We start from the raw sequence: 19301 nt of genomic DNA on the forward strand, positions 1-19301 counted from the left end.
GTAGCCTGCTACACAGGAAACTAAAATAATTAGAGATCAACCTCTGGCCTAGTGTAGTGGCAGATGCCTTTAATTCCAGCACTCACTACCCTGGAGGCAGAGGCAGATGGATCTCTTCTGTGGGTTCGAAGCCAGCCTCATCTACAAAACAAGTCCAGGACAGCCAGCCAGGGCCCTGTTACATAGAAATCCTGTCTGGGGGTGGGGAAAGAAAAAGCAGAAATCAACCACCACAGATAAAACCTGATAAATCACAGAACAAACTGACAGAACCCAGGGAGGGAGGTGTGGCTGAAGACAGTGGAGCTTCGTGCTACTCCAGGAAGAGTGGACATAAAGTGTCTAAGATAACAAGGTGATGACTTACGCTTGTAAGAGTATCTTTGGCCAGCTCACTTGCTAAAAGAGATCAAAACGCTGGCCTACATGATCTGTAACTCAATCTCTAAAATGAAAGAAAGGACAGTCAAACTGCAAATATCTAGAAACTCTACACACACCAAAACCAACAGCAACAATCACAACAAAAGTGTAGTGTGTGTAGACAAAAGTAGTCCTGAACCTGGGTCACTGGGATACTGTTGCCCTGAGGCTGCTGCTCTGTGTTCCTTTAAGGAGAGGCGCTAGTCCTTTCCCACTGTCCTACTGTTTCTCACTCACTCTACCTCAATGCGTTGCTCTTGGTGTGAAAAATGTTTGAATACTCACTGGTAGGCTTTATTGCTGTTGTCACTTTTTTTTTAATTTCCATTTAAGCTTATGTACAGTGAGGGATGTGGGCCACTGACCTGACCTGGGTACATGATGTCTGGAGGTCGGAGTAAGTTGTATGGATATGACAAGCTGCAGGTCACCATCTAAACTCAGGTCATCAGGAAAGACATAGGGAGAAAATACAGCATGGAAAAGAATTACATGATGTCTTCAACCTGAGCTATGAGTAAGATTTGAAAATCATGGGGTATTAATGAAATGAATTATAATTCAATCACAGGTAATTGGCCATACTGCAGTTCCTTAAGGCCACGTTACTAAGAAAAGAATGGGTCATGGCTTTACAACATCAAAAAGCATGGTTATTGAGACTCTCAATGACATTAGATACTCTAAAGTTCCAAAACTTTTAGTTTCACAGCTAAACACAAAGTATCCCTCTGAGTGATACGGCAAACAATGAGTGGCACACAACAACCTACATTTAACTTTGTATCTTATACTGATACACTTATAAACCAGGCTGCCAGGACTGTCTAACTTCTCTGAAAGAGGGCTTAGACTTCCAAAAAAGCACTAACTTTTCTGAGCCAGCTTGTTCAGTTTGTCTGAGTGATTAAAAAAAGAAAAAAGAAGAAGAAAGAAACACACAGAGAGAGAGAGAGAGAGAGAGAGAGAGAGAGAGAGAGAGAGAGAGAGAATGCAGAGCTATGCCCAGTTGAGCTTGTACTGAATTGTAATAAAGCTGTTCCTGATGATCCATTGAAGATATGCTTTTCCAAAGAACTGGGTTCAAATCCAGTTCCTTGTATCGATCTAGTTTTACCTAAGGCATGTCGGCTGCCTACCTTTTGCATAAAGTACTGTGCTTCACTTTAATCATAGACAGGGCTTGGGTCTTAGGCAATATCACACGAAACAGCTGAACCAGAAAAATTCTTTGTAATAAACACAGGGTGAGGTTCCCAATGTCAAATGAACTTGACCCTGTGTGTGTGAGACCTGGAAATCTTGTAGAAGATGTGGGATACTTTAATCAAGTCACATTAGATTTTCTTGGCCTTTGCCAGTACAAATAGTTGAACTGTGGCAAGATATCAAATAACAGAGGTTCAGAGCTGGGTAGGTTTTTTAGCACAACTGTCATTAAAACTGAACTTCAAAGGTTATGGTGAAGTCTTAAAGAGATGAAAAGGTTCAATCTACAAAAGCATGGCTATGTATTTCATGCATTGTTGCTGTAGTTGGTTACTCCACTGCATTCTCCCCCAGTGGCAGCCCACATGTGTTCCTTGCTACTCGCCCCAATGCTCTGAATTCTCGAATGAAAGGCACACGCATGCTTGCACGCAGCCTTCTATTTTAATATGCCTTAAACAGCCCAATGGCTGGGCCACTCATACACTTCCATGCTGCTAACACCTCCCCTCCAATACTCTTGAATCATTACTTACTAAAATCTATATTCTATCTTAGCTACCCGGACCCAATAGGGAGAGGGGCCCTGGGGCCACTCTTCCCCAGCTCTTACAAGGTTGCATGCTTTCCTTCTGCAGCTCTGAAGCCTGGTCCTTCTGCCTCCTGGCACAGCGATGTTCAATCCTTCCTTCTTCCCTCGGTACCACGCCCAGGAAATCTAAAGTCCCCCCCTCTATCTCCCTGCCCAACCATTAGCCGCCAGCAACTTTCTTTACCAATTAGAACCAACTGGGGACAGAGACCCACAGCCTCTTACCTGAAGGATTCTTTGGAACCCAATTAACATAATACAAGCAATAAACCAAATCAACAACAATACATGGTTGTCAAAATGCAGATTTAAACATGTTAACTGGGAGGGCAGCATGGACAATATGGAATTTTATACTATTCACATAGAAATCAGCTGTCAATAACATAAGAAAACAGTGTAGTCCCCCTCCCCTTTTCCCATGGGGGACAAGTTCCGAGACACCTGTGGATGCCCACAACTGTGGATGCCCACAACTGTAGCTAGAACCAAACCCTACGAGATGCTATGCTTCCTTCTATCATGCCCTGAGTGCTGTATACAATGCCAATGTTAATGTGCCTTCCAAGTGTGAAGCCTGCTGCCTTCTTTGTAGCACCAGTCTTGCATTTTGGGGACACTTTGAAGGGGACACGAATACAGTACTGTACTGCACTGCTATTCAGTTAGCACTTGAAAAGACTACTGAGTAACTAATGGGTGGGTAGCTTACACAGCATAGCTACACCAGCCAAGGAGACAATTCACATCCATTTAACATTTCTGAATTGTAGCTATGCTAGTAACTTAAACATCACAAAGTGATACCATAGGCAAGAACTATTGACTATATGCTAATGTTATTTAGTGTCTTAGGGTTTTACTGCTGTGAGCAGACACCATGACCAAGGCAACTCTTATAAAGTACATTTAACTGGGGCTGGCTTACAGGTTCAGAGGTTCAGTCCATCATCATCGAGGCAGGAGCATGGCAGCATCCAGGCAGGCCTGGTGCAGGAGGAGCTGAGAGCTCTGCATCTCGTTCCAAAGGCAGCAGGAGAAGACTCACTTATAGGCAGCTAGGACATGGGTCTTAAAGCCATGCCCACAGTGACACGCTTCCTCTAACAAGGCCACATCCCCTAGTAGTGCCACCCCCTGGGCCAACCATATTCAAACCACCACATTTAGCAAGTCTTAAACCTAGAGAACTTCTTAGAATTTAGAAACCTAAAATGCTTCATTTAAAAATCTGATAAATCTTGGCAAAACGTGTCTTTAGAGAAGATAAAGAGCAATGCATCGGCTGCGAAAGTCACGGTCCACATCACAGGGGCTGCTGCCTTGTAGCTAATGCAGCCATGTGCATCTATGTGCCCAACGTTCCAGCGAGAGAATGGGACACAGCCCTGGAGAACAAACACCACCGCCTGCCACTACTAATTAACAACATCTAGCTTTAAAAGAATGTGCAACATTGAGAGAAATGTTATCAACGTCCTACATTCTGACGTAAGACTGATCTTTCCATTGATTTAAAGTCAAGCTTGGTGGTGCATGCCAGCAAGGATGGTGGTTCGAGGCTTCCCTGGGCTACATAGCGAGACTGTGTCTTTAAAACCAATTCTATTTGTATCTTTTTTTAAATTATAGAGAGAAGACTGGATAAAAGAAGATGGGAGGGAAAAGGAATCCATATGCTCTAGGTTTCTATTAAGAAGCCAACTTCTTGTTTTAAACAGTACTCTGAAGTCTGCCTTCCCTTCCAGCCTTCATGAGCAACCTTTCTCCCCACTCACTGCTGCTCTTAGCTCAATCTTGACCACATCTGGAAAAGGCATGCCCGCGCCTGCCTCTGCAGCCCAGAGTCTGCCAGTCTGAAATGTTTTTCCTGTTTCCCTGTACTTACCCAACCACTGGAAATACTTTTATTCAGACCCCGCTTAAGTCAGAACTGCTCTGACTTAAACTAATATCTAAGAATACTACACGTGGCTCTCGTGGTACAGCTCTAGTTAGGTATGGGGCTTAGGTCTTATCAGCCTGACTAACATAATCAAAAGCCAATTTCACATTTATTTCACTTTTATGGCATTTCCCATATATGGTAGGCTGTCAAGAATTTTTTTTAATTCTATTAAACTCAGTTTCGGGGCACTGAAGAGATGGCTCAGTCGGAAAAGTGTTTGCTGCAAAGGCAAGAAGATCAGAGTCTAAGCCTCAGCAGCCATGTAAAAGGCCCGACAGAGATGGATGCTCTGGGGAGGAGGAGAGAGCGTGGGTCCCGGGGGCAGGCACTGGCCAGACAACTTATCCAAATCAGGGAACTCTAGGTTCAGAGAGAGATCCTGTCTCAACACTCAACATCACCTGTCCTCCAGGTGCACACATGCCTAAACATGTACACACACACACACACACACACACACACACACACACACACTTAATGATTTTCAAATTCTATGAATTAAAAGCAACATATTTTTTTAATTTCTAAAGAAATGTTTAATTATCTATTCAGCCCTTATTACCTTTTTACAATAAAAAAAGTTGATAAATGTAAAAACATTTCTAGAAAATTTAGAAAAGAAACATTTAAATCATCAGCATCGCCAGCACTTGGAAGAGCTACTGATGTCCCTCATGACTACTTCCCACAGCGTCTGTCAGGGCTGTAAGCATCGGCTGCTGCCCATCTCCTCCCACACCATGCACCTCTTTCACACTCCCGAGCAGTGAGGACTAAATCCCTTTCAGCCACATTCAGTGGGCATTTACACTATACACAGAGCTGTTCGTTATTGGTTACTTTAGTAAATCCTCCCTACACCCTTACAGTTTAAAAAAATGTGAATAAACCATGGTTAGGAGAGTCCTTTCATGAAGCACCTACATGCCTTTGGCCTCACAAGTCACATGATCACCACTGCAGGGGTGTGGTGTGAGCAGCAGGGCCTCACCAGAGACAGCAGCTGAGCAGATCTCACCGTCAGTGCTGTCCTGGGTTAGCCCCTGAGTGACAACTCACCACTGCCCCAGTCTCCCCACCATTAGTGAGACTCACTATGCATTTACTGTATGCGCACAGAAAGGTGACTCTTACGTCACTCTAGGTGTTCTAGCTGAGGTATGTGAGAGTTTGGTGGAAACCAAAGGTCTCTGTACCGTCTGTGTGAGAGATAAAATTCCTTAGTGCACTGTATCTTAGAGTACAAAGTCTGCAAGTGTCTGTGAACAGATAGACAGGATTCCTTAGCACACTATGCCTTACTCAAAATACGAAGTTTACAAGTGTTAGGCTGTTTCCCTGGAAAGAATGCAATCGCCGCAGGAGGATCACCAGGTAGCATGAGCAAAGTGTGAGCTTTAACGGATTTTAAATACGAGGATTTTAAATGCAGTACTGTTTAAAGACTATAACTAATTTTCGATTAATTTCTCATAAGATGAGAGGATTTAAGTCTATTACAAGAAAATAATTAAAAGTAGATGTTTAGGAATATCAGGATAATAAAAACTTGTTAATGAAGTAGTGGCATAAAAGTGATATCGTATTCTATAATGATGTTTATTCGCTGTAACAATGCTGCTAAGTCTTTGCTGCTGGGTTCAAATGCAGACTTCCCACACTGATGCTTATCTTCAAGGATTAGCTGCACACATCATTTGTTTAGAATATTGTAGTCACGGCTGGGAGGCAGCACAGTCAGTCAAGAGCTTGCTGTACCAGCATCAAGAGCTGAGTCTGGACCCCACACCCAAGTTAAAAGGCCAGGTATGCGGCCATACGCCACTAATCCAACCGAGCACTGGGAAGGCAAAGCAAGAGGGTCCCTGGTACTTGGGACCAGCTAGGCTGACCCACGTTGTGAGTTCCTTAGTCAGTGAGAACTGCACATCAGAAGACAAAGTGGAGCCACCTCCATTCCTGTCTTCCATGCACAAATGTGCACATACACACAAATACCCTTCCCATAAATATCTGCGTGTATAAACCATATAAACACAGAAATAAACAAGGAAGCATTAAACTCAGCTGCTTAAGACAAAAGTCCCTTGTCACTATTCTCATCTAGGTATTAAAAGTAACCACAATATTCAAGGGTATCCGCGTCTGATTACATATGGCAGTCTCAATAAGCCAAGAGGCTGACAGCGGAGGCCTGAGCTTACAATTGCAACAACTAGGTCAGTGTATCTCTTTTCAGTTATTACAAAAATTAACTCAGTTGTTAACATAAGCAAGGCAAGAATGCGGCTAATTAACTTTTATTACGCTCATTCACAGAACAGAGATAACAGCACACCTGGCACTGCAGCCATACCTGGAGAGGTCACTGTCAAGGCTGGCTCTAAACTCACATCTGAGAAGCTGGACTTGGGGAATGTTGCCACCACTATGCACTGATCAGAGTGGCTCAAGTTGTCTGTGCAAACGATGTGGTCTTTGCTGAACAACCACTTTCCTTCCAAGAATCTGAAATCATGGTACCTGCTATGCAGCAGTTGCCCACAAACCCAACTCCCGGGAATAATTCTGTGCATGGAATCTTTAATAAACTCCCCTGGTAGACATACCTGGGACACAGAGCCACGATCATCAACAGGACTCTACGACTATGTGTAAGTCTTAAACACTGTCGTCATATACACAAAAGATGCCCGTTGTATGGTGAGCTATGCCTCTCCCAGCACACAGACTGAAGGTATGTCACAGCTCCCCTTCCGTGTCAGTTAAGGCCGACAAACAGACGGAAGTGGGAAGAACATGGTATGGCAAAGGTAATATGGCAAATATCTAGGCTAAACCACAAAGGAAAGAACGTGTGGGCAGCTTCAAGCAATGCAGTTAGGGAGAGAGGCAATCACACGCAGCCTTCACTGCATGTGACTCAATGCTCTTCCAAATGCTCTCCTGCAAACGTCCCAGGTTGGTTCTCACGCTCCTACTTGATTGTCTGCCTTGTCTGCTCACACAGCACTACAGTGTGGCATAAGCATGTGTTTCAGCTGTGAGTGACAAAAGAAGGCAGGCATTCTCTCAGCTCCATACACACTGCTGTACTGTGTAATATGGTGCACTGCTCTGTACTCCTCCAACCACGTTCTAACCACACAGCAAGCCATACTGCTCCGCGTTTTATGTGTGCTCCGTTAGACTGCATCTCCACTTTCTGGCCAAAAGATCAAGACCACGACGACCACACAAACACAGGTTAAAACAAGGTAAAAGAAGACCCAAGGCTCGGTTTAAAGAGAATTATAGGCCACTCCTGAAACAAATTTTTTTTATCTTGCTAGGAAAAGAGAAAATGTTGTTATTTTTTAAAACAAACAGCATGCTGCAACATAGTAAATTTGTATCAAATGTCAACTACCCACTGGGAAAGCCAGAAACATTACAAGAAATTTAACTACAAGGAATTTAACCATGGTCTCCTAAAAACAGCAATTCTAGAACCGTGACTGAAGAAGTAATGAGGCCTCATTGCTCACTGTGTCAGGAAGGAACTCTGACTGGGAATAGGGTAGGGCTTGTGTCTAGAAAGTCATCCCTAGGGTTTCCCCTCAGTCCCGTGCTGTGTGCTGTGAGGTGAGGACAGCTCGCAGACTTCAGTCATTTGTTTTGGTTCCCTCTTTCAAAAACACCACTGGCAGAGGAGGCTGCTATAAAGTTGAGTTTTCTTTTGATATATAAGTGTTACAAATTTATCAAAGCTTAAACAAAGAAGGTCAGAGTTCTCTTTCTGTCTAACCTCTGTATCAACTCCTCTTACATAATCAAGTCAAAGTTCCAAAGATGGTAAGTAGTACATTTCTAATAAAACAAAAAACCCCACACATATGCTTTTGTGTTTCTTACTTTATATGTGTGTAAAATGCACAGGTGTGCACACACACATTTTAGACAGGGTTTCACTTCTATGGCATCCAGAGTTTGAGACTAACATATGCCTCCATCTCCCAAGTACTGGGATTTCCAGACACACACCATCCTGTCCAGCTTACAAATATACAGCCAGGCCTGTGGCACACACCTTTAATCGCCAGGCCTGTGGCACGCACCTTTTAATATACAGCCAGGCCTGTGGCACGCACCTTTAATCGCCAGGCCTGTGGCACGCACCTTTAATATACAGCCAGGCCTGTGGCACGCACCTTTAATATACAGCCAGGCATGTGGCACGCATGCACCTTTAATGCCAGTGGCTAGTGGGTGTACAGCATCGGAATCACATCACTGTATATCAAATGTTATAACTTGAAAATGCAGTAGTGAAACGTCTTAATTGTTAGCTACTGCTCTAAATTTCAGAGATGTGCAACTGAGAATGAATGGGGGAAAGTAAAGCCCAACAGCGCATAGACAACAAAGGCAGTGTAGACGCTGGTTAAATCCTAATGAAGAGAGCGCTGGAGAGAACACAGCAATGTGGCTGAAACTGATATTCATTAGGGTGCTCTTCACATCAATGCAGCCATTTGGACTCTGTGGTCTTTATCAGTGTCCCAGCTGGTAATGGTTGAAGGTTAATGCCTTACCCCATTCTGTTCAATTTTCTACCCTAATTAGCCCTCCAAATCTATAGCTGTGAGTACCAAGTGTCTGTGCTCAAAGGAAACTAATTAATGCTAGCAAATTAGATCAAGTCCAAAGATCCAACAGGCGAACTCTTAGTTAAACGCTCCCTGTTAATAGGAAGTGTAGCTGTCAATGTCTGCTGCTGGTGACTCCTGCGAGGCACACGGCTTTCACTGAGAGTGATTCATCTCTGTCCCTAGACAAGCTTCTATCTCTTTCACAAACCCAAGCTGCTGGCAGTTGGACCCGGTTCTCACAACGAGCTGGGATGAAAGACATGGGAAATGAAAGAGAAGTTACAGGCGTTGAGCAGGAAGTCAAATCGCTTATTAAAACCCCTCCACCTTTACCCAGGAGCCACATCGTTCGTGTATGTAATGGTCCTACGTGAACTCCTGTAGTCGTTTAATATGCAGACTACACACATACATAATCGACAACGTCCTGGCTCCAACCTGTGACTCACGGCTCTGCCTGAGCCCAGCCCCACGGGCAGGACTAACACAGGAGCAGATGAAGACTGGGGAGTAGGATGTGTCCATAAAATAATTTTACCTTCTAAACACCTTTTAGGAACAGCCTTTAAAAAGTCAATATTTAAATATTCAAAAATCAATCACAGCATACTTTCTAATAGTGGAAAATCATAAAAATAGTGTAAATGAATCTCAAATTCTAGATGCTTTTAAAAGTGTGTCTGTATTTATGTGCCTACTTACTGTGCACGTGCGTGTTTTGTGTTCTGGGGAGGTGAGAGGACAACTTGAGGGACCTGGAGATGAAATTCAGATTCTTGGGCCTAGAGGCAAAGGCCTTTACCACTGAGCCCTTCTCTAGTGGCCACTAAGATGCTTTTACTGGTCTAAACACTGTAGTTTTTATAAGACCAAATTTTAACATGCTGAATAACTCCAATTTTGACAAAACTTGGAGCTGCATTACTTCCTGCCACTGCAACACAGTCCTTGTAAAGCACAGACACTTCATAGCCTTCTCCTTTACCTCAGACACCGAGGCAGCTTCACTTCTAAAAGGAAGTTCAGTTCAGAAACCCAAAGTCCCGCAGTTATTTTGCATTTTTATCAAATCTTACCAGGAAAAGTTAACAAAGAACACTTAGCTTGCTTTCCTGCACTTAAAGTGTCACAGGGCAGTGGGCTACAAATCAGAAAAAAAAAAAGAAAATGCACTCGAGTTTGCCACTCTGGACTGGGGCGGGAGTGGGGTGTCTCATAACAAATTTATTTCCCTAGTAGTGGAAAGTTTTACCCCAATACTTTATTACACTTTCACCATTTCCCCTGCATCGCCTGGATGAGGATGTGTTTTGAAAAGTCCCATGAGGCAAGTGGAAAGCTGCCTCTTGGGATTGCTAGTGTGACACCTGCCAATGCCAGATGTGCCCTGAACCCTGCAGGTGCCAATGGGCTAATTTCTCCTGACACCTGGGGTGGGAGAGCTGACGGAAGGTGCCCTGATTAAACAACTAATCTCCAGTGAAAGCAAGAGCAGTGTCACGGGATGACTTTTAAATTACTAATTGATAGAGGATTTCAAATATAAGTCATACAAATCACTCGATACAAGCAGCACAATGCTACCACAGGGCTCCTGTCTTACAACCTCCACTGTTCTACAGAAGTCAATTCCAGGGTTGGAGGAGGAGGAGAAAGAAATCTGGAGCGCATTCACTTTTGACAGTCATAAAACCAGAGCTGACACAGCCTGATTCCCCAGAAAGAAATCTACAGTGATCTGTGAGGCAACTCTCTCACTAAAAATTACTGTCGTGCTTAGACGAAGGAAACTGTGGTAAAGGGAATGGGTGTGGGAATGGGTGATGGAAAATTAGCCTACACAATCTCTGCACAAAACGAGACAGAAAGAAGCTTCTGTCTATTGTCATTTCATATGCTGGGAGCATTTTGCCTTATATACTTCTGTGCACAGCATGCATTTCTGGTGCCCAACAAGACAAAAGAGGGTAGATGTCCTGGACTGGAGCTACAGACAATTCTGAGCATCCGTGTGAGAGCGGGGATAGATACCCTGGGCTTCTGCAAGAGCAGCCGGCGCTCTTTAACCACTGAGCCATCTCCCCAGCTCCAATAACAAAATTTTACTGCTTTTCTTTCAATGGCCATCCCAAGAGGTAGATTATATTTAAAGACATTTTTACAATACAGTTCCCACCTACTTTTCTAAGAGCCCATCAACTCCAGACCTATGAGGGGCCCATTTTAGTTACCACTGTCACTGTATGTGCACTTTACATATCAATCAACAATGTTTCTAAAATTACCATATACAGGAATAGTGCTGTGAAGAGCAGTTTCAAAGGCATGCATGTGTGGCTATCCCCACATGCATTTACATAAGTAACTTCTACTTCAGAGCACAGGACAAAACAGAGAATACACAAAGCAAATTCTGATGCACTATAAGATCAAGCAAGACTCTCCTAGTAATGCAGTGACGTGATACTGAGGAAAACTATCACTGTGTGAGTCTGTGTGTACACATCACAACAGGCTGTCTGTGTGTACACACATCACAACAGGCTGTGTGTATGCACACATCACAATGGGCTGTCTGTGTGTGCACACATTACAACAGGCTGTGTATGCACACATTACAACAGGCTGGCAGTTGCCTCACAGGTCCACACTAGGTTTGATGTTTCTTCTTCCCCTCTCAAAATGAACAGAATAACTAGCTTCTCCTGAACACTCACGTCAAGGCTTTCTCTATAACACTACACTTCCAGGAAGAAGGGGTTTTGTCCCCTAGTTTGGAGGAATGCTTTTAAATTGTAAATGAACAGACACTGACTGGAAGTCTGCAAGCTGGGATGCTAGTATCTCGGTGGAAGTGTGAGAAGCAACTCATACATACTAATTCATTTCCTTGACTTGGAGGTAAGGATTAAATTCACATCATATTAGTACAAATGAGTTTGATCTTTTTATGAATATATGAATCTTACCTTCAACTTGTTCAGAACACCTTTCCCTGGCCTTCTCTCTCATTATCTTTGGGATCAGGACATCTTTCTCAACATGTCGGAGATGCTGCTCTGGAAAAAGAGATTTCATGGTAGTCTCAAGTCAATAACCAGAACGAAAAAACAGTAACGCTTTAGTTTATTTAAAATAAAAGTCTAAGCAAATACACTTTAAATAGCTCTTTTACCACCAGATAAAGTTGTGATTACTTTAATTATTACAAATCACTCTAAATATTTTTATATAAAAATGGAGGGTTACGAGCAATATCTTTCTAAAACTGAAAATTTTACTGCAACTCTTCCCCACCAATGTAGCCTTCTCAGAATGGCACAAATTTAAAGTCTGAATGTCATCTTCTTATTAATGTAATTTGCACATGTTTTGATCTTTACAGACGCTGAGATACTGAGAGAGATGAATAGACAGACACAAAATTGAAAGACACAAGACGCTTGTCCTACCATGAGGACGAATGGCCTAAGAAGTACATAACTAGCTGAGAAAAAAAACACTGGAGGGCCTATGAGATTATGTAAGATTTCTGTGCCCTCTAAGTACACCATCTACCATGGGCTGAGACTGCAAACCCAGCAACTCCAACCACAACCCACACGGTTCCTAAGTTCTGAGAGCCATGGAAGTGAAGGAGTGGTTGCCTTACACCACCACACACAAGGACTCCAGAAGACAAAAGGCAGGGGAAGTCTGATTAAAAGAAATGGCCATACTTCCATGAGTCCCCAGGAAAACCAATGCCAAAGTGGATGTTACTCCACGCAGAAGCTATCTAGGTCTAGGCAGAAACCACAGGGTACCAACCTTCTACCACAGAGTAAAAGAAAGGTTTTAACCCTCAAAGCCCAGGAAGTTCCTAAGAAGATTTGGAGTCCCTAACCTCTTTCTGGTACCATGTCAATAGCTATTGTATGGGCAGCCATGACTAAATATATATTTATAAAGACACACACACACACAGCACTCTACTGCCCCTTTGATCAATACAGATGCAAAATTCTTAACAATAAGCAAATTGAATCTAACGATGTTAAAAACACACACAGGAACAAAGGCAGCAATACTTTTTGACCAAGCAGTATCTACTGAAGGACTTCAAGGGCCACTGAACACACAGACATCAGTAAGTGAAATTCACACGAAAAATAAATAGGGGAAACATGGTAATCACAACAGGCATTGAAAAGTTCCCTGGCAAAATGCAATATCCATGTAGAATAGAGGATCTCAGCAAAGAATAGAAAAAGCTGTCAATGTGATAAGTAACATCTAACTCTACCAGCACACTCAACTCCAAACTTCTCCTGGAAAGCAATCAAGACAGAGAAGACAACTCTCACCCTTCCCGCCCCAGGCATCGTCCTAGACTTTCCAGACAATACAATACAATGGGCAGGGGGAGCCAGATTGGAAAGGAAGAAGTGCAATTACAGCTAATGAAGAAAAAATAATTCCACAGAAAAGACAGAAACGATCTTTTCAAGAAAGCTACTAGGTTTACTAAAAGAGCTGGCATGATTGGCAGACACAAACCAATAAGCAACATTCAAACAAAAAGGGCACAGGGAAAGAGATCCAGGGGGTGAGTCAAGAAATACTACAATCTGAAAAGTTACGTAGAATGGAAAGAAACTCTGGAAGGAAACTTAGAACAAAAACAACGGAGAAAGCAACAGAAAGACTAAGTGCAGTAAATTTCTTCAATTTTAAACAGAAGTAGAAGAGCATTCTCCATTCAAAAGCACTTTTGGTGGTGATTAAGACATCTATGCTTGAGCTGGAGAGGTAACTCAGTGGTTAGAGCACTGGCTGCTCTTCCAGAGGACTGTGTTCTATTCCCAGCACCCACATGGTGGCTCACAACCATCTGTAACTCCAATTCCAGAGAGCTGATGCCATCTTCTGGCCTCAGGTACACAGACGGTACACAGACACACATAGAGGCAAAGTACCCATAAAATAAAAATAATGCAATTTTTAAAAAATATTTGCATTCCAGCCAGGCATGGTTGCAGATACTTGCACGTCGTTTGGAAGGTTCTAAGCCAACCTGGGTTACAAGTTACACGATCTCAAAGGGGGGCGGGGCAGAGAGATATGGGGGGATGGTTTATCTCGTAAAGTGCTTACTGTGCAAGCACAAGCACCCCTGGACCCACATAATTGATCTGCCAGTCGTGGGAATGGACATGCACTTGCAATCTCAGTACTGAGAAGGTGAGGACTCGCTTGGCAGTCAGAGAAACCTAACTGGTGAACTCCAGGCCAGTGAGAGAGATGCAGTCTCAAAGGAAGTGCACAGAGTTCCTGAGGATGACAACCAAGGTTGTCTGTCCTTCAGCTCCTATGTACCTGCTCACACCTGAGCACACCTGAGCACACAACACACATGCACACATACATTTTAGGAAAAAGATCCAGATACCTACACCTACATTTCTCTTAAATGATAAAATGTAGATGGTAATAGAGACCTTGATAAATTATTCATACATATTGTCATCTATAGTAGAACCACGGGTTGGGGTACATTTAAACTTAGAGAGCATTACACATAAGAAGAGTCCAAGTAGAAAGCAAAGCAGTGTCAACAACATGGACACCCACACTCTCACAGCGACAGCTAGCCAGCATGCCAGTCTGAGATGTGTCAGTATGCACGGGAGAAAAGCCACTGCAGCAAAGCTCACAGTAGAAAATGAACTCTAGAACCCATAATCTAACCTTCCATTTATAAAACTAGAAAAGGAGAAAAGTGAACTTCATATAAGGAGACTAAGAAAATACAAAGAACAACACACAGTGAAAAGGGTGGGGAAAAGACAAATGAGATGTTAGAAACGGTTACTTCTTTTTACATCAACAGACTGGCCAAGGAGCGTCTTTCAACAAATCCTGCCAAGTACTGAAAGAATGAGTAATATCAACTTTAGTCTCTTCCTAACACACTTCAGAACAGCAATATTATGCTAACACCCGAAGCCAAGGCAGTATTTACAGCAAGCACACACACACGGTTTACCTCAGCAACACAGACATAAGTATCCTCTAGAAAACACCAGTGACTTAAACCCAGTGTATAAAATGAAAACCACATAAGTAAGTTGGGTTTATCTCAGAAACTCAGGGTTGGTACACTATTTTGAAATATAATAAGTATGTATAATTCACCCTATTAATAGTCTAAAAAATAAAAGTATACATCAATTGATTCAGTTATAGCACAAGACAAAATTAAACATACATTCGTAAAGAAAAATTTATAGAAGTAAATTTATTTAATTCAATAAAAAAAATATCTAAATATCCAACAAAACACACACCAGCAGAACAAGGTAAATCCAAGAGCTAGTTCAAGGGGAACACAGACCACTGGAGCACTTACAGAAGTAAAAGGCAAACTACAAACACACAGACTGCCTAGATCACCGCTCACAGGGAGAGTGTCCGTCTAACATGTTCAGGATCCTGGGTTAGGTCCCCAGCATGTCAAACTGGAGAAAGGTCAAGAGGGCTACTGCATAGTTAATAATACTGTACCAACTCAATTTTGTGGTTTTAATATCACCTTACAATTATATATCATCCCTACAAAAATCTGTCACAAGGAAATGTAGGGGTCTACATGGTAATTTTGGTAACCTCATGTGAATCTACAATTTCAAAATAAAGAACCAAAGATTAAAACATCTAGAAGCAATCACAGAAAAAATGTCATCAGGACTCAGAATCAGGAAGAGCTGACATGTATAACATCAAACCTATAAGCCAAGAAAAGGAGTTTAAAAAAAAATCAAAGGCTTAGACTTTCAGTAAACTTTCAAAATTCTGCTCTGTGAAAGTACCCATTAAGGTAAGATATCAGGGTTCAATGCTTGGGTCAGCAGGTGCACCTGGGGTCTAGGATCCCTACGACCCGGGCAGTGGTCATTATCCCGGGCAGGGAGCAGAAAGGTCATTATCCACAGCCCTGGCAGTAGCTCTTCAGATGCAGAACCAGCGTGAGCGGTCAGTCACAGTGACCAGGGAAGAAAGTCAAATGAAAGTGTACACTAAAGTGTGGCTCAGATAGCATTTGTCCGGTATGTAGAAGACATAGGCTGCAAATCTCATCTGACAAAGGACTTATAAGCACAGCAGTAAGAAAGCAGCCATACAAGGCTGGCAAGACACAGGCTCAGTGGGTACCGGCTCTTGCTGCACAAGCCTGGCACCCTGAGTTCTACCCATGGAGCCCAACAAAAAGCGAAAAGAGGAAAAACAGAGAGAGAACTGACCACACAAAGTTGTCTTCTGTCCTCCATGTCATTCAAGGCCACACACATATTATCATCTGCACACACAGGTACACACACTATGATGATAACTCTAATTACTGAAAAGCAAAGCCAGTTAAGTGGGTCAAAGATTTGGACAGTATAGAAAGGAGATACGCAGATGGGGGAAAAGCATCTGAAGAAATGCTCAGTACTTACTTTAGAGAAAACTAAAATAAGGGACAAGGGGACAGTAAGAAAGTCTGTTAGAATGGCCATGATTTAAAGGCCGAGAAGTTGATGAAGACAGAGAGAGAATCATCCCCTGTGTGCTGAGAAACTTCTTACCGTGCCACTCTGGAGCGTGAGGTGCACCTCCCCACAGCTGATCATACACTTAGCATACAACGAAGTAGAGTTTTGTGGATTTACTCCAGAAAATTAAAATTCCCATTCTTGTGAACACCTACACATAACCCTCACTGTGGGTTTATTTATATTTATCATACACGACACAAAGCTCCTTCTACAGGTAAGTGGACATGCAACAGCTCTTCAGACTACAGAATATTAGCAGTAAAACAAAGTGACCTCTGACATATGACAACTTGGATAGAGTCCAGGAGCATAACACTGAATGAAGAGAGACCTTAACAGCTGCACATGAGAAAGCTACACTGAGAGGTAGCAGGGGATGCCCTCTGTAGTCAGCAGAGTGGCTCTGCTACTGACTATGGGATACTAACTCCACTTTACTCATGAAAATGTACCACACAACTATAGATAAGAAAGAAGTAGAGATGCGTGTTTGGGCTAAGAAAAGGAGTTTTTCTTGTACTGATTACACAGACACTGAATATGCTTATATGTGTCATGTATGACAAGTTTTATATATGAGAGAATGAGATTCTGGTCTCCCCTCCACTATCAAGCTGGGTCCTTTGAGGGAATATCACCTGCTAAGACGCAGGGACTGTGATTACATAGCTATCCTTAGAGAAAACTGGGTAAAAGGCACATGGAAATTGTACTAGTTTATGGTTTTTAATGAGTATTATTAAATTACTACAAAGTAATGCTTTTAAAAGTTAAGCACTGTCAAGAGCAGAGAACCTAGTACAACCAAGGACACGGAGTGACCATGAAAACAGCTCTTCACCCATGCTCCTTCAGCAACCATGGAACTCACTGGGTCAGATAACAAAAATGACGTAGAAGAGGACCTGACTGGGAAGCAGAGTGGGAGGGAAACAGTGACTGAGGGGCATGGCTGTGATGTATACATGTATGTGTATGGAACAGGAGCAAGCACGGCTCATATGCACTAACAAAAACATACAAACGCCAAGCCAAATGCTGCCTATGGTAGTTCACAACAACCAGAATGACTGAAGTTCTGACACTGACAGCACTAAACAATGGAGAGAAGGTCAGAGCTCGAGTGTGGCTAGTGGGAGTGTGAACCCTTGGGAAACACAAGCTGAGTGATATGTAACCACACACTCAGCCGAGTTCCATCTCTACGGACTCATTTGGTGAAGAACTGAAGCAACATACTGAGAAAACAGTGTGTGCCTCGTCACATTAATCAATACTGACTTACCAACAGACACTGATAGCCCACCACTAACTACCTCAGACAATGCTGGTAACACTCGACATGGGCAAGCACTCCTAAGCCTGGTTGAGCAAAAGACAGACACAAGCGTATGGGTCACTGATTCAAGAACAGGCAGAATTAACCTACACTAGGAAAAAGTGGAGCCATGGTGTCCACAAGGATTGAGGGGATCGTTTCTGGAGGATGGTCTGGGTATATCTGTAAAATGCAAAGTGTAGGCATATATTTTTCACAGCCTACTTTAGTTAGGGGTCAACCTCTCCTCTAGCCCGTCACTCATCAGAGATGGTAGAAAAGAAAGGTTATTAGGATACAGAGTAAGTGGACCTGTTTAGAAATAGTTCTTCAGGGAGATTCCAATCTTTGTTGTTCTCTGTCCAGTCCACTAGCAAACACCAAACATGAACCAGCAGCAGCAGTCTAGTCCACTCGGCAGACACCGCACATGAATCAGTAAAAGCAGTTTGATCCAGAGGAAACCGTGAGACTCGCCCATCAGCCAGAGTCCATCAGCCAGAGTCTGTGGAGGCAGCAAGAAGCCGCAGGAGTTTCACAAGAGTTCTTTGGTGAATTTCTCTCTGTGATGTCTCCACAGGGAAGCTCAGCAGTGTAAACAAGGATAACCAATACATGGATCGTCAACACAGACTGGCGAGGCGGAGCAAAGCCCACCAATGCACCAGCTCCCGCTGTCTGTGGAGTCATGGTTATACTCTTTCTAAACACCATGCGTCCTTTCACAGGTTTGCTATAGCAAACTCCCTTTCACCTGTGTTGGTTTCAGCAAAACATGCTTTCACCTGTCTGCCCCAGCAAAACATCACTATCATCTGAGTCTCCAAAGAAACCAGAAATTTCATTAGCATTGAAATAACATAGCTTAAAAAATAAAAATTTGGGTTGGGGATTTAGCTCAGTGGTAGAGCGCTTGCCTAGCAAATGCTAAGGCCCTGGGTTCGGTCCCCAGCTCTGGAAAAATAAATAAATAAATAAATAAATAAATAAATAAATAAATAAATAAATAAATAAAAAAAAAAAATAAAATAAAAATTTGCACCCAGTGTAAATTCTAACATCTAACTTCTGGAAGTTAAACAATTAAACAGGCAAATTTTATAATCTTCCACTGAAAGATACTGTTCACCTTTTATTAAATTTCTAAGGGTAAACGTGTCTTTTTATAAACAATATGCTACCGTTATGTAAACTCAGCACAGCCTCCCTGACTCCCTCATTACCTCAGCAATGTGGCAACACTTTGTTTGCCCCGTTTCTGCTGAGCAGATCTTAAAGCCAGTTTACGTCCTCCAGGCTCCTGAGGAAAATAGCAGTCGTGACTAGCGCTCCGTCCCGACGCTCGGGCTCTGAGCAGAGTTTTGGTGTTGTTGTTGTCGTTGTTGTTGTTGTTGTTGTTGTTGTTGTTGTCATTGTTGTTGTCATTGTTGTTGCTGCTGCTGTCGTTGTCGTTGTTGTAGTTGTTGTTGTTGTTGTCGTTGTCGTTGTTGTCATTGTTGTCATTGTTGTTGTTGTCGTTGTCGTTGTTGTTGTTGTTGTTGTTGTTGTCGTTGTCGTTGTTGTTGTTGTTGTCGTCATTGTTGTTGTTGTTGTTGTTGTT

General features: G+C 42.7%; 1 protein-coding gene across 5 annotated transcripts in view; it reads right to left on the minus strand.

Moving 5' to 3' along the window:
* The window catches only part of Cmc1 (C-x(9)-C motif containing 1), a 57753-nt gene that overhangs the window by 25151 nt on the left and 13301 nt on the right, over positions 1–19301 (minus strand). For 3 of the 5 annotated variants that reach the window (NM_001199225.1, XM_087562991.1, NM_001135259.2), the window contains 1 exon segment: positions 11773–11862. In NM_001199225.1, the coding sequence (NP_001186154.1) occupies positions 11773–11862 (90 nt within the window). 5 annotated transcript variants of the gene reach the window in all.

Source organism: Rattus norvegicus, chromosome 8 (genome assembly GCF_021556685.1).
Source record: "Rattus norvegicus strain SHRSP/BbbUtx chromosome 8, alternate assembly SHRSP_T2T, whole genome shotgun sequence".
In the NCBI taxonomy this organism is placed as follows: domain Eukaryota; kingdom Metazoa; phylum Chordata; class Mammalia; order Rodentia; family Muridae; genus Rattus; species Rattus norvegicus.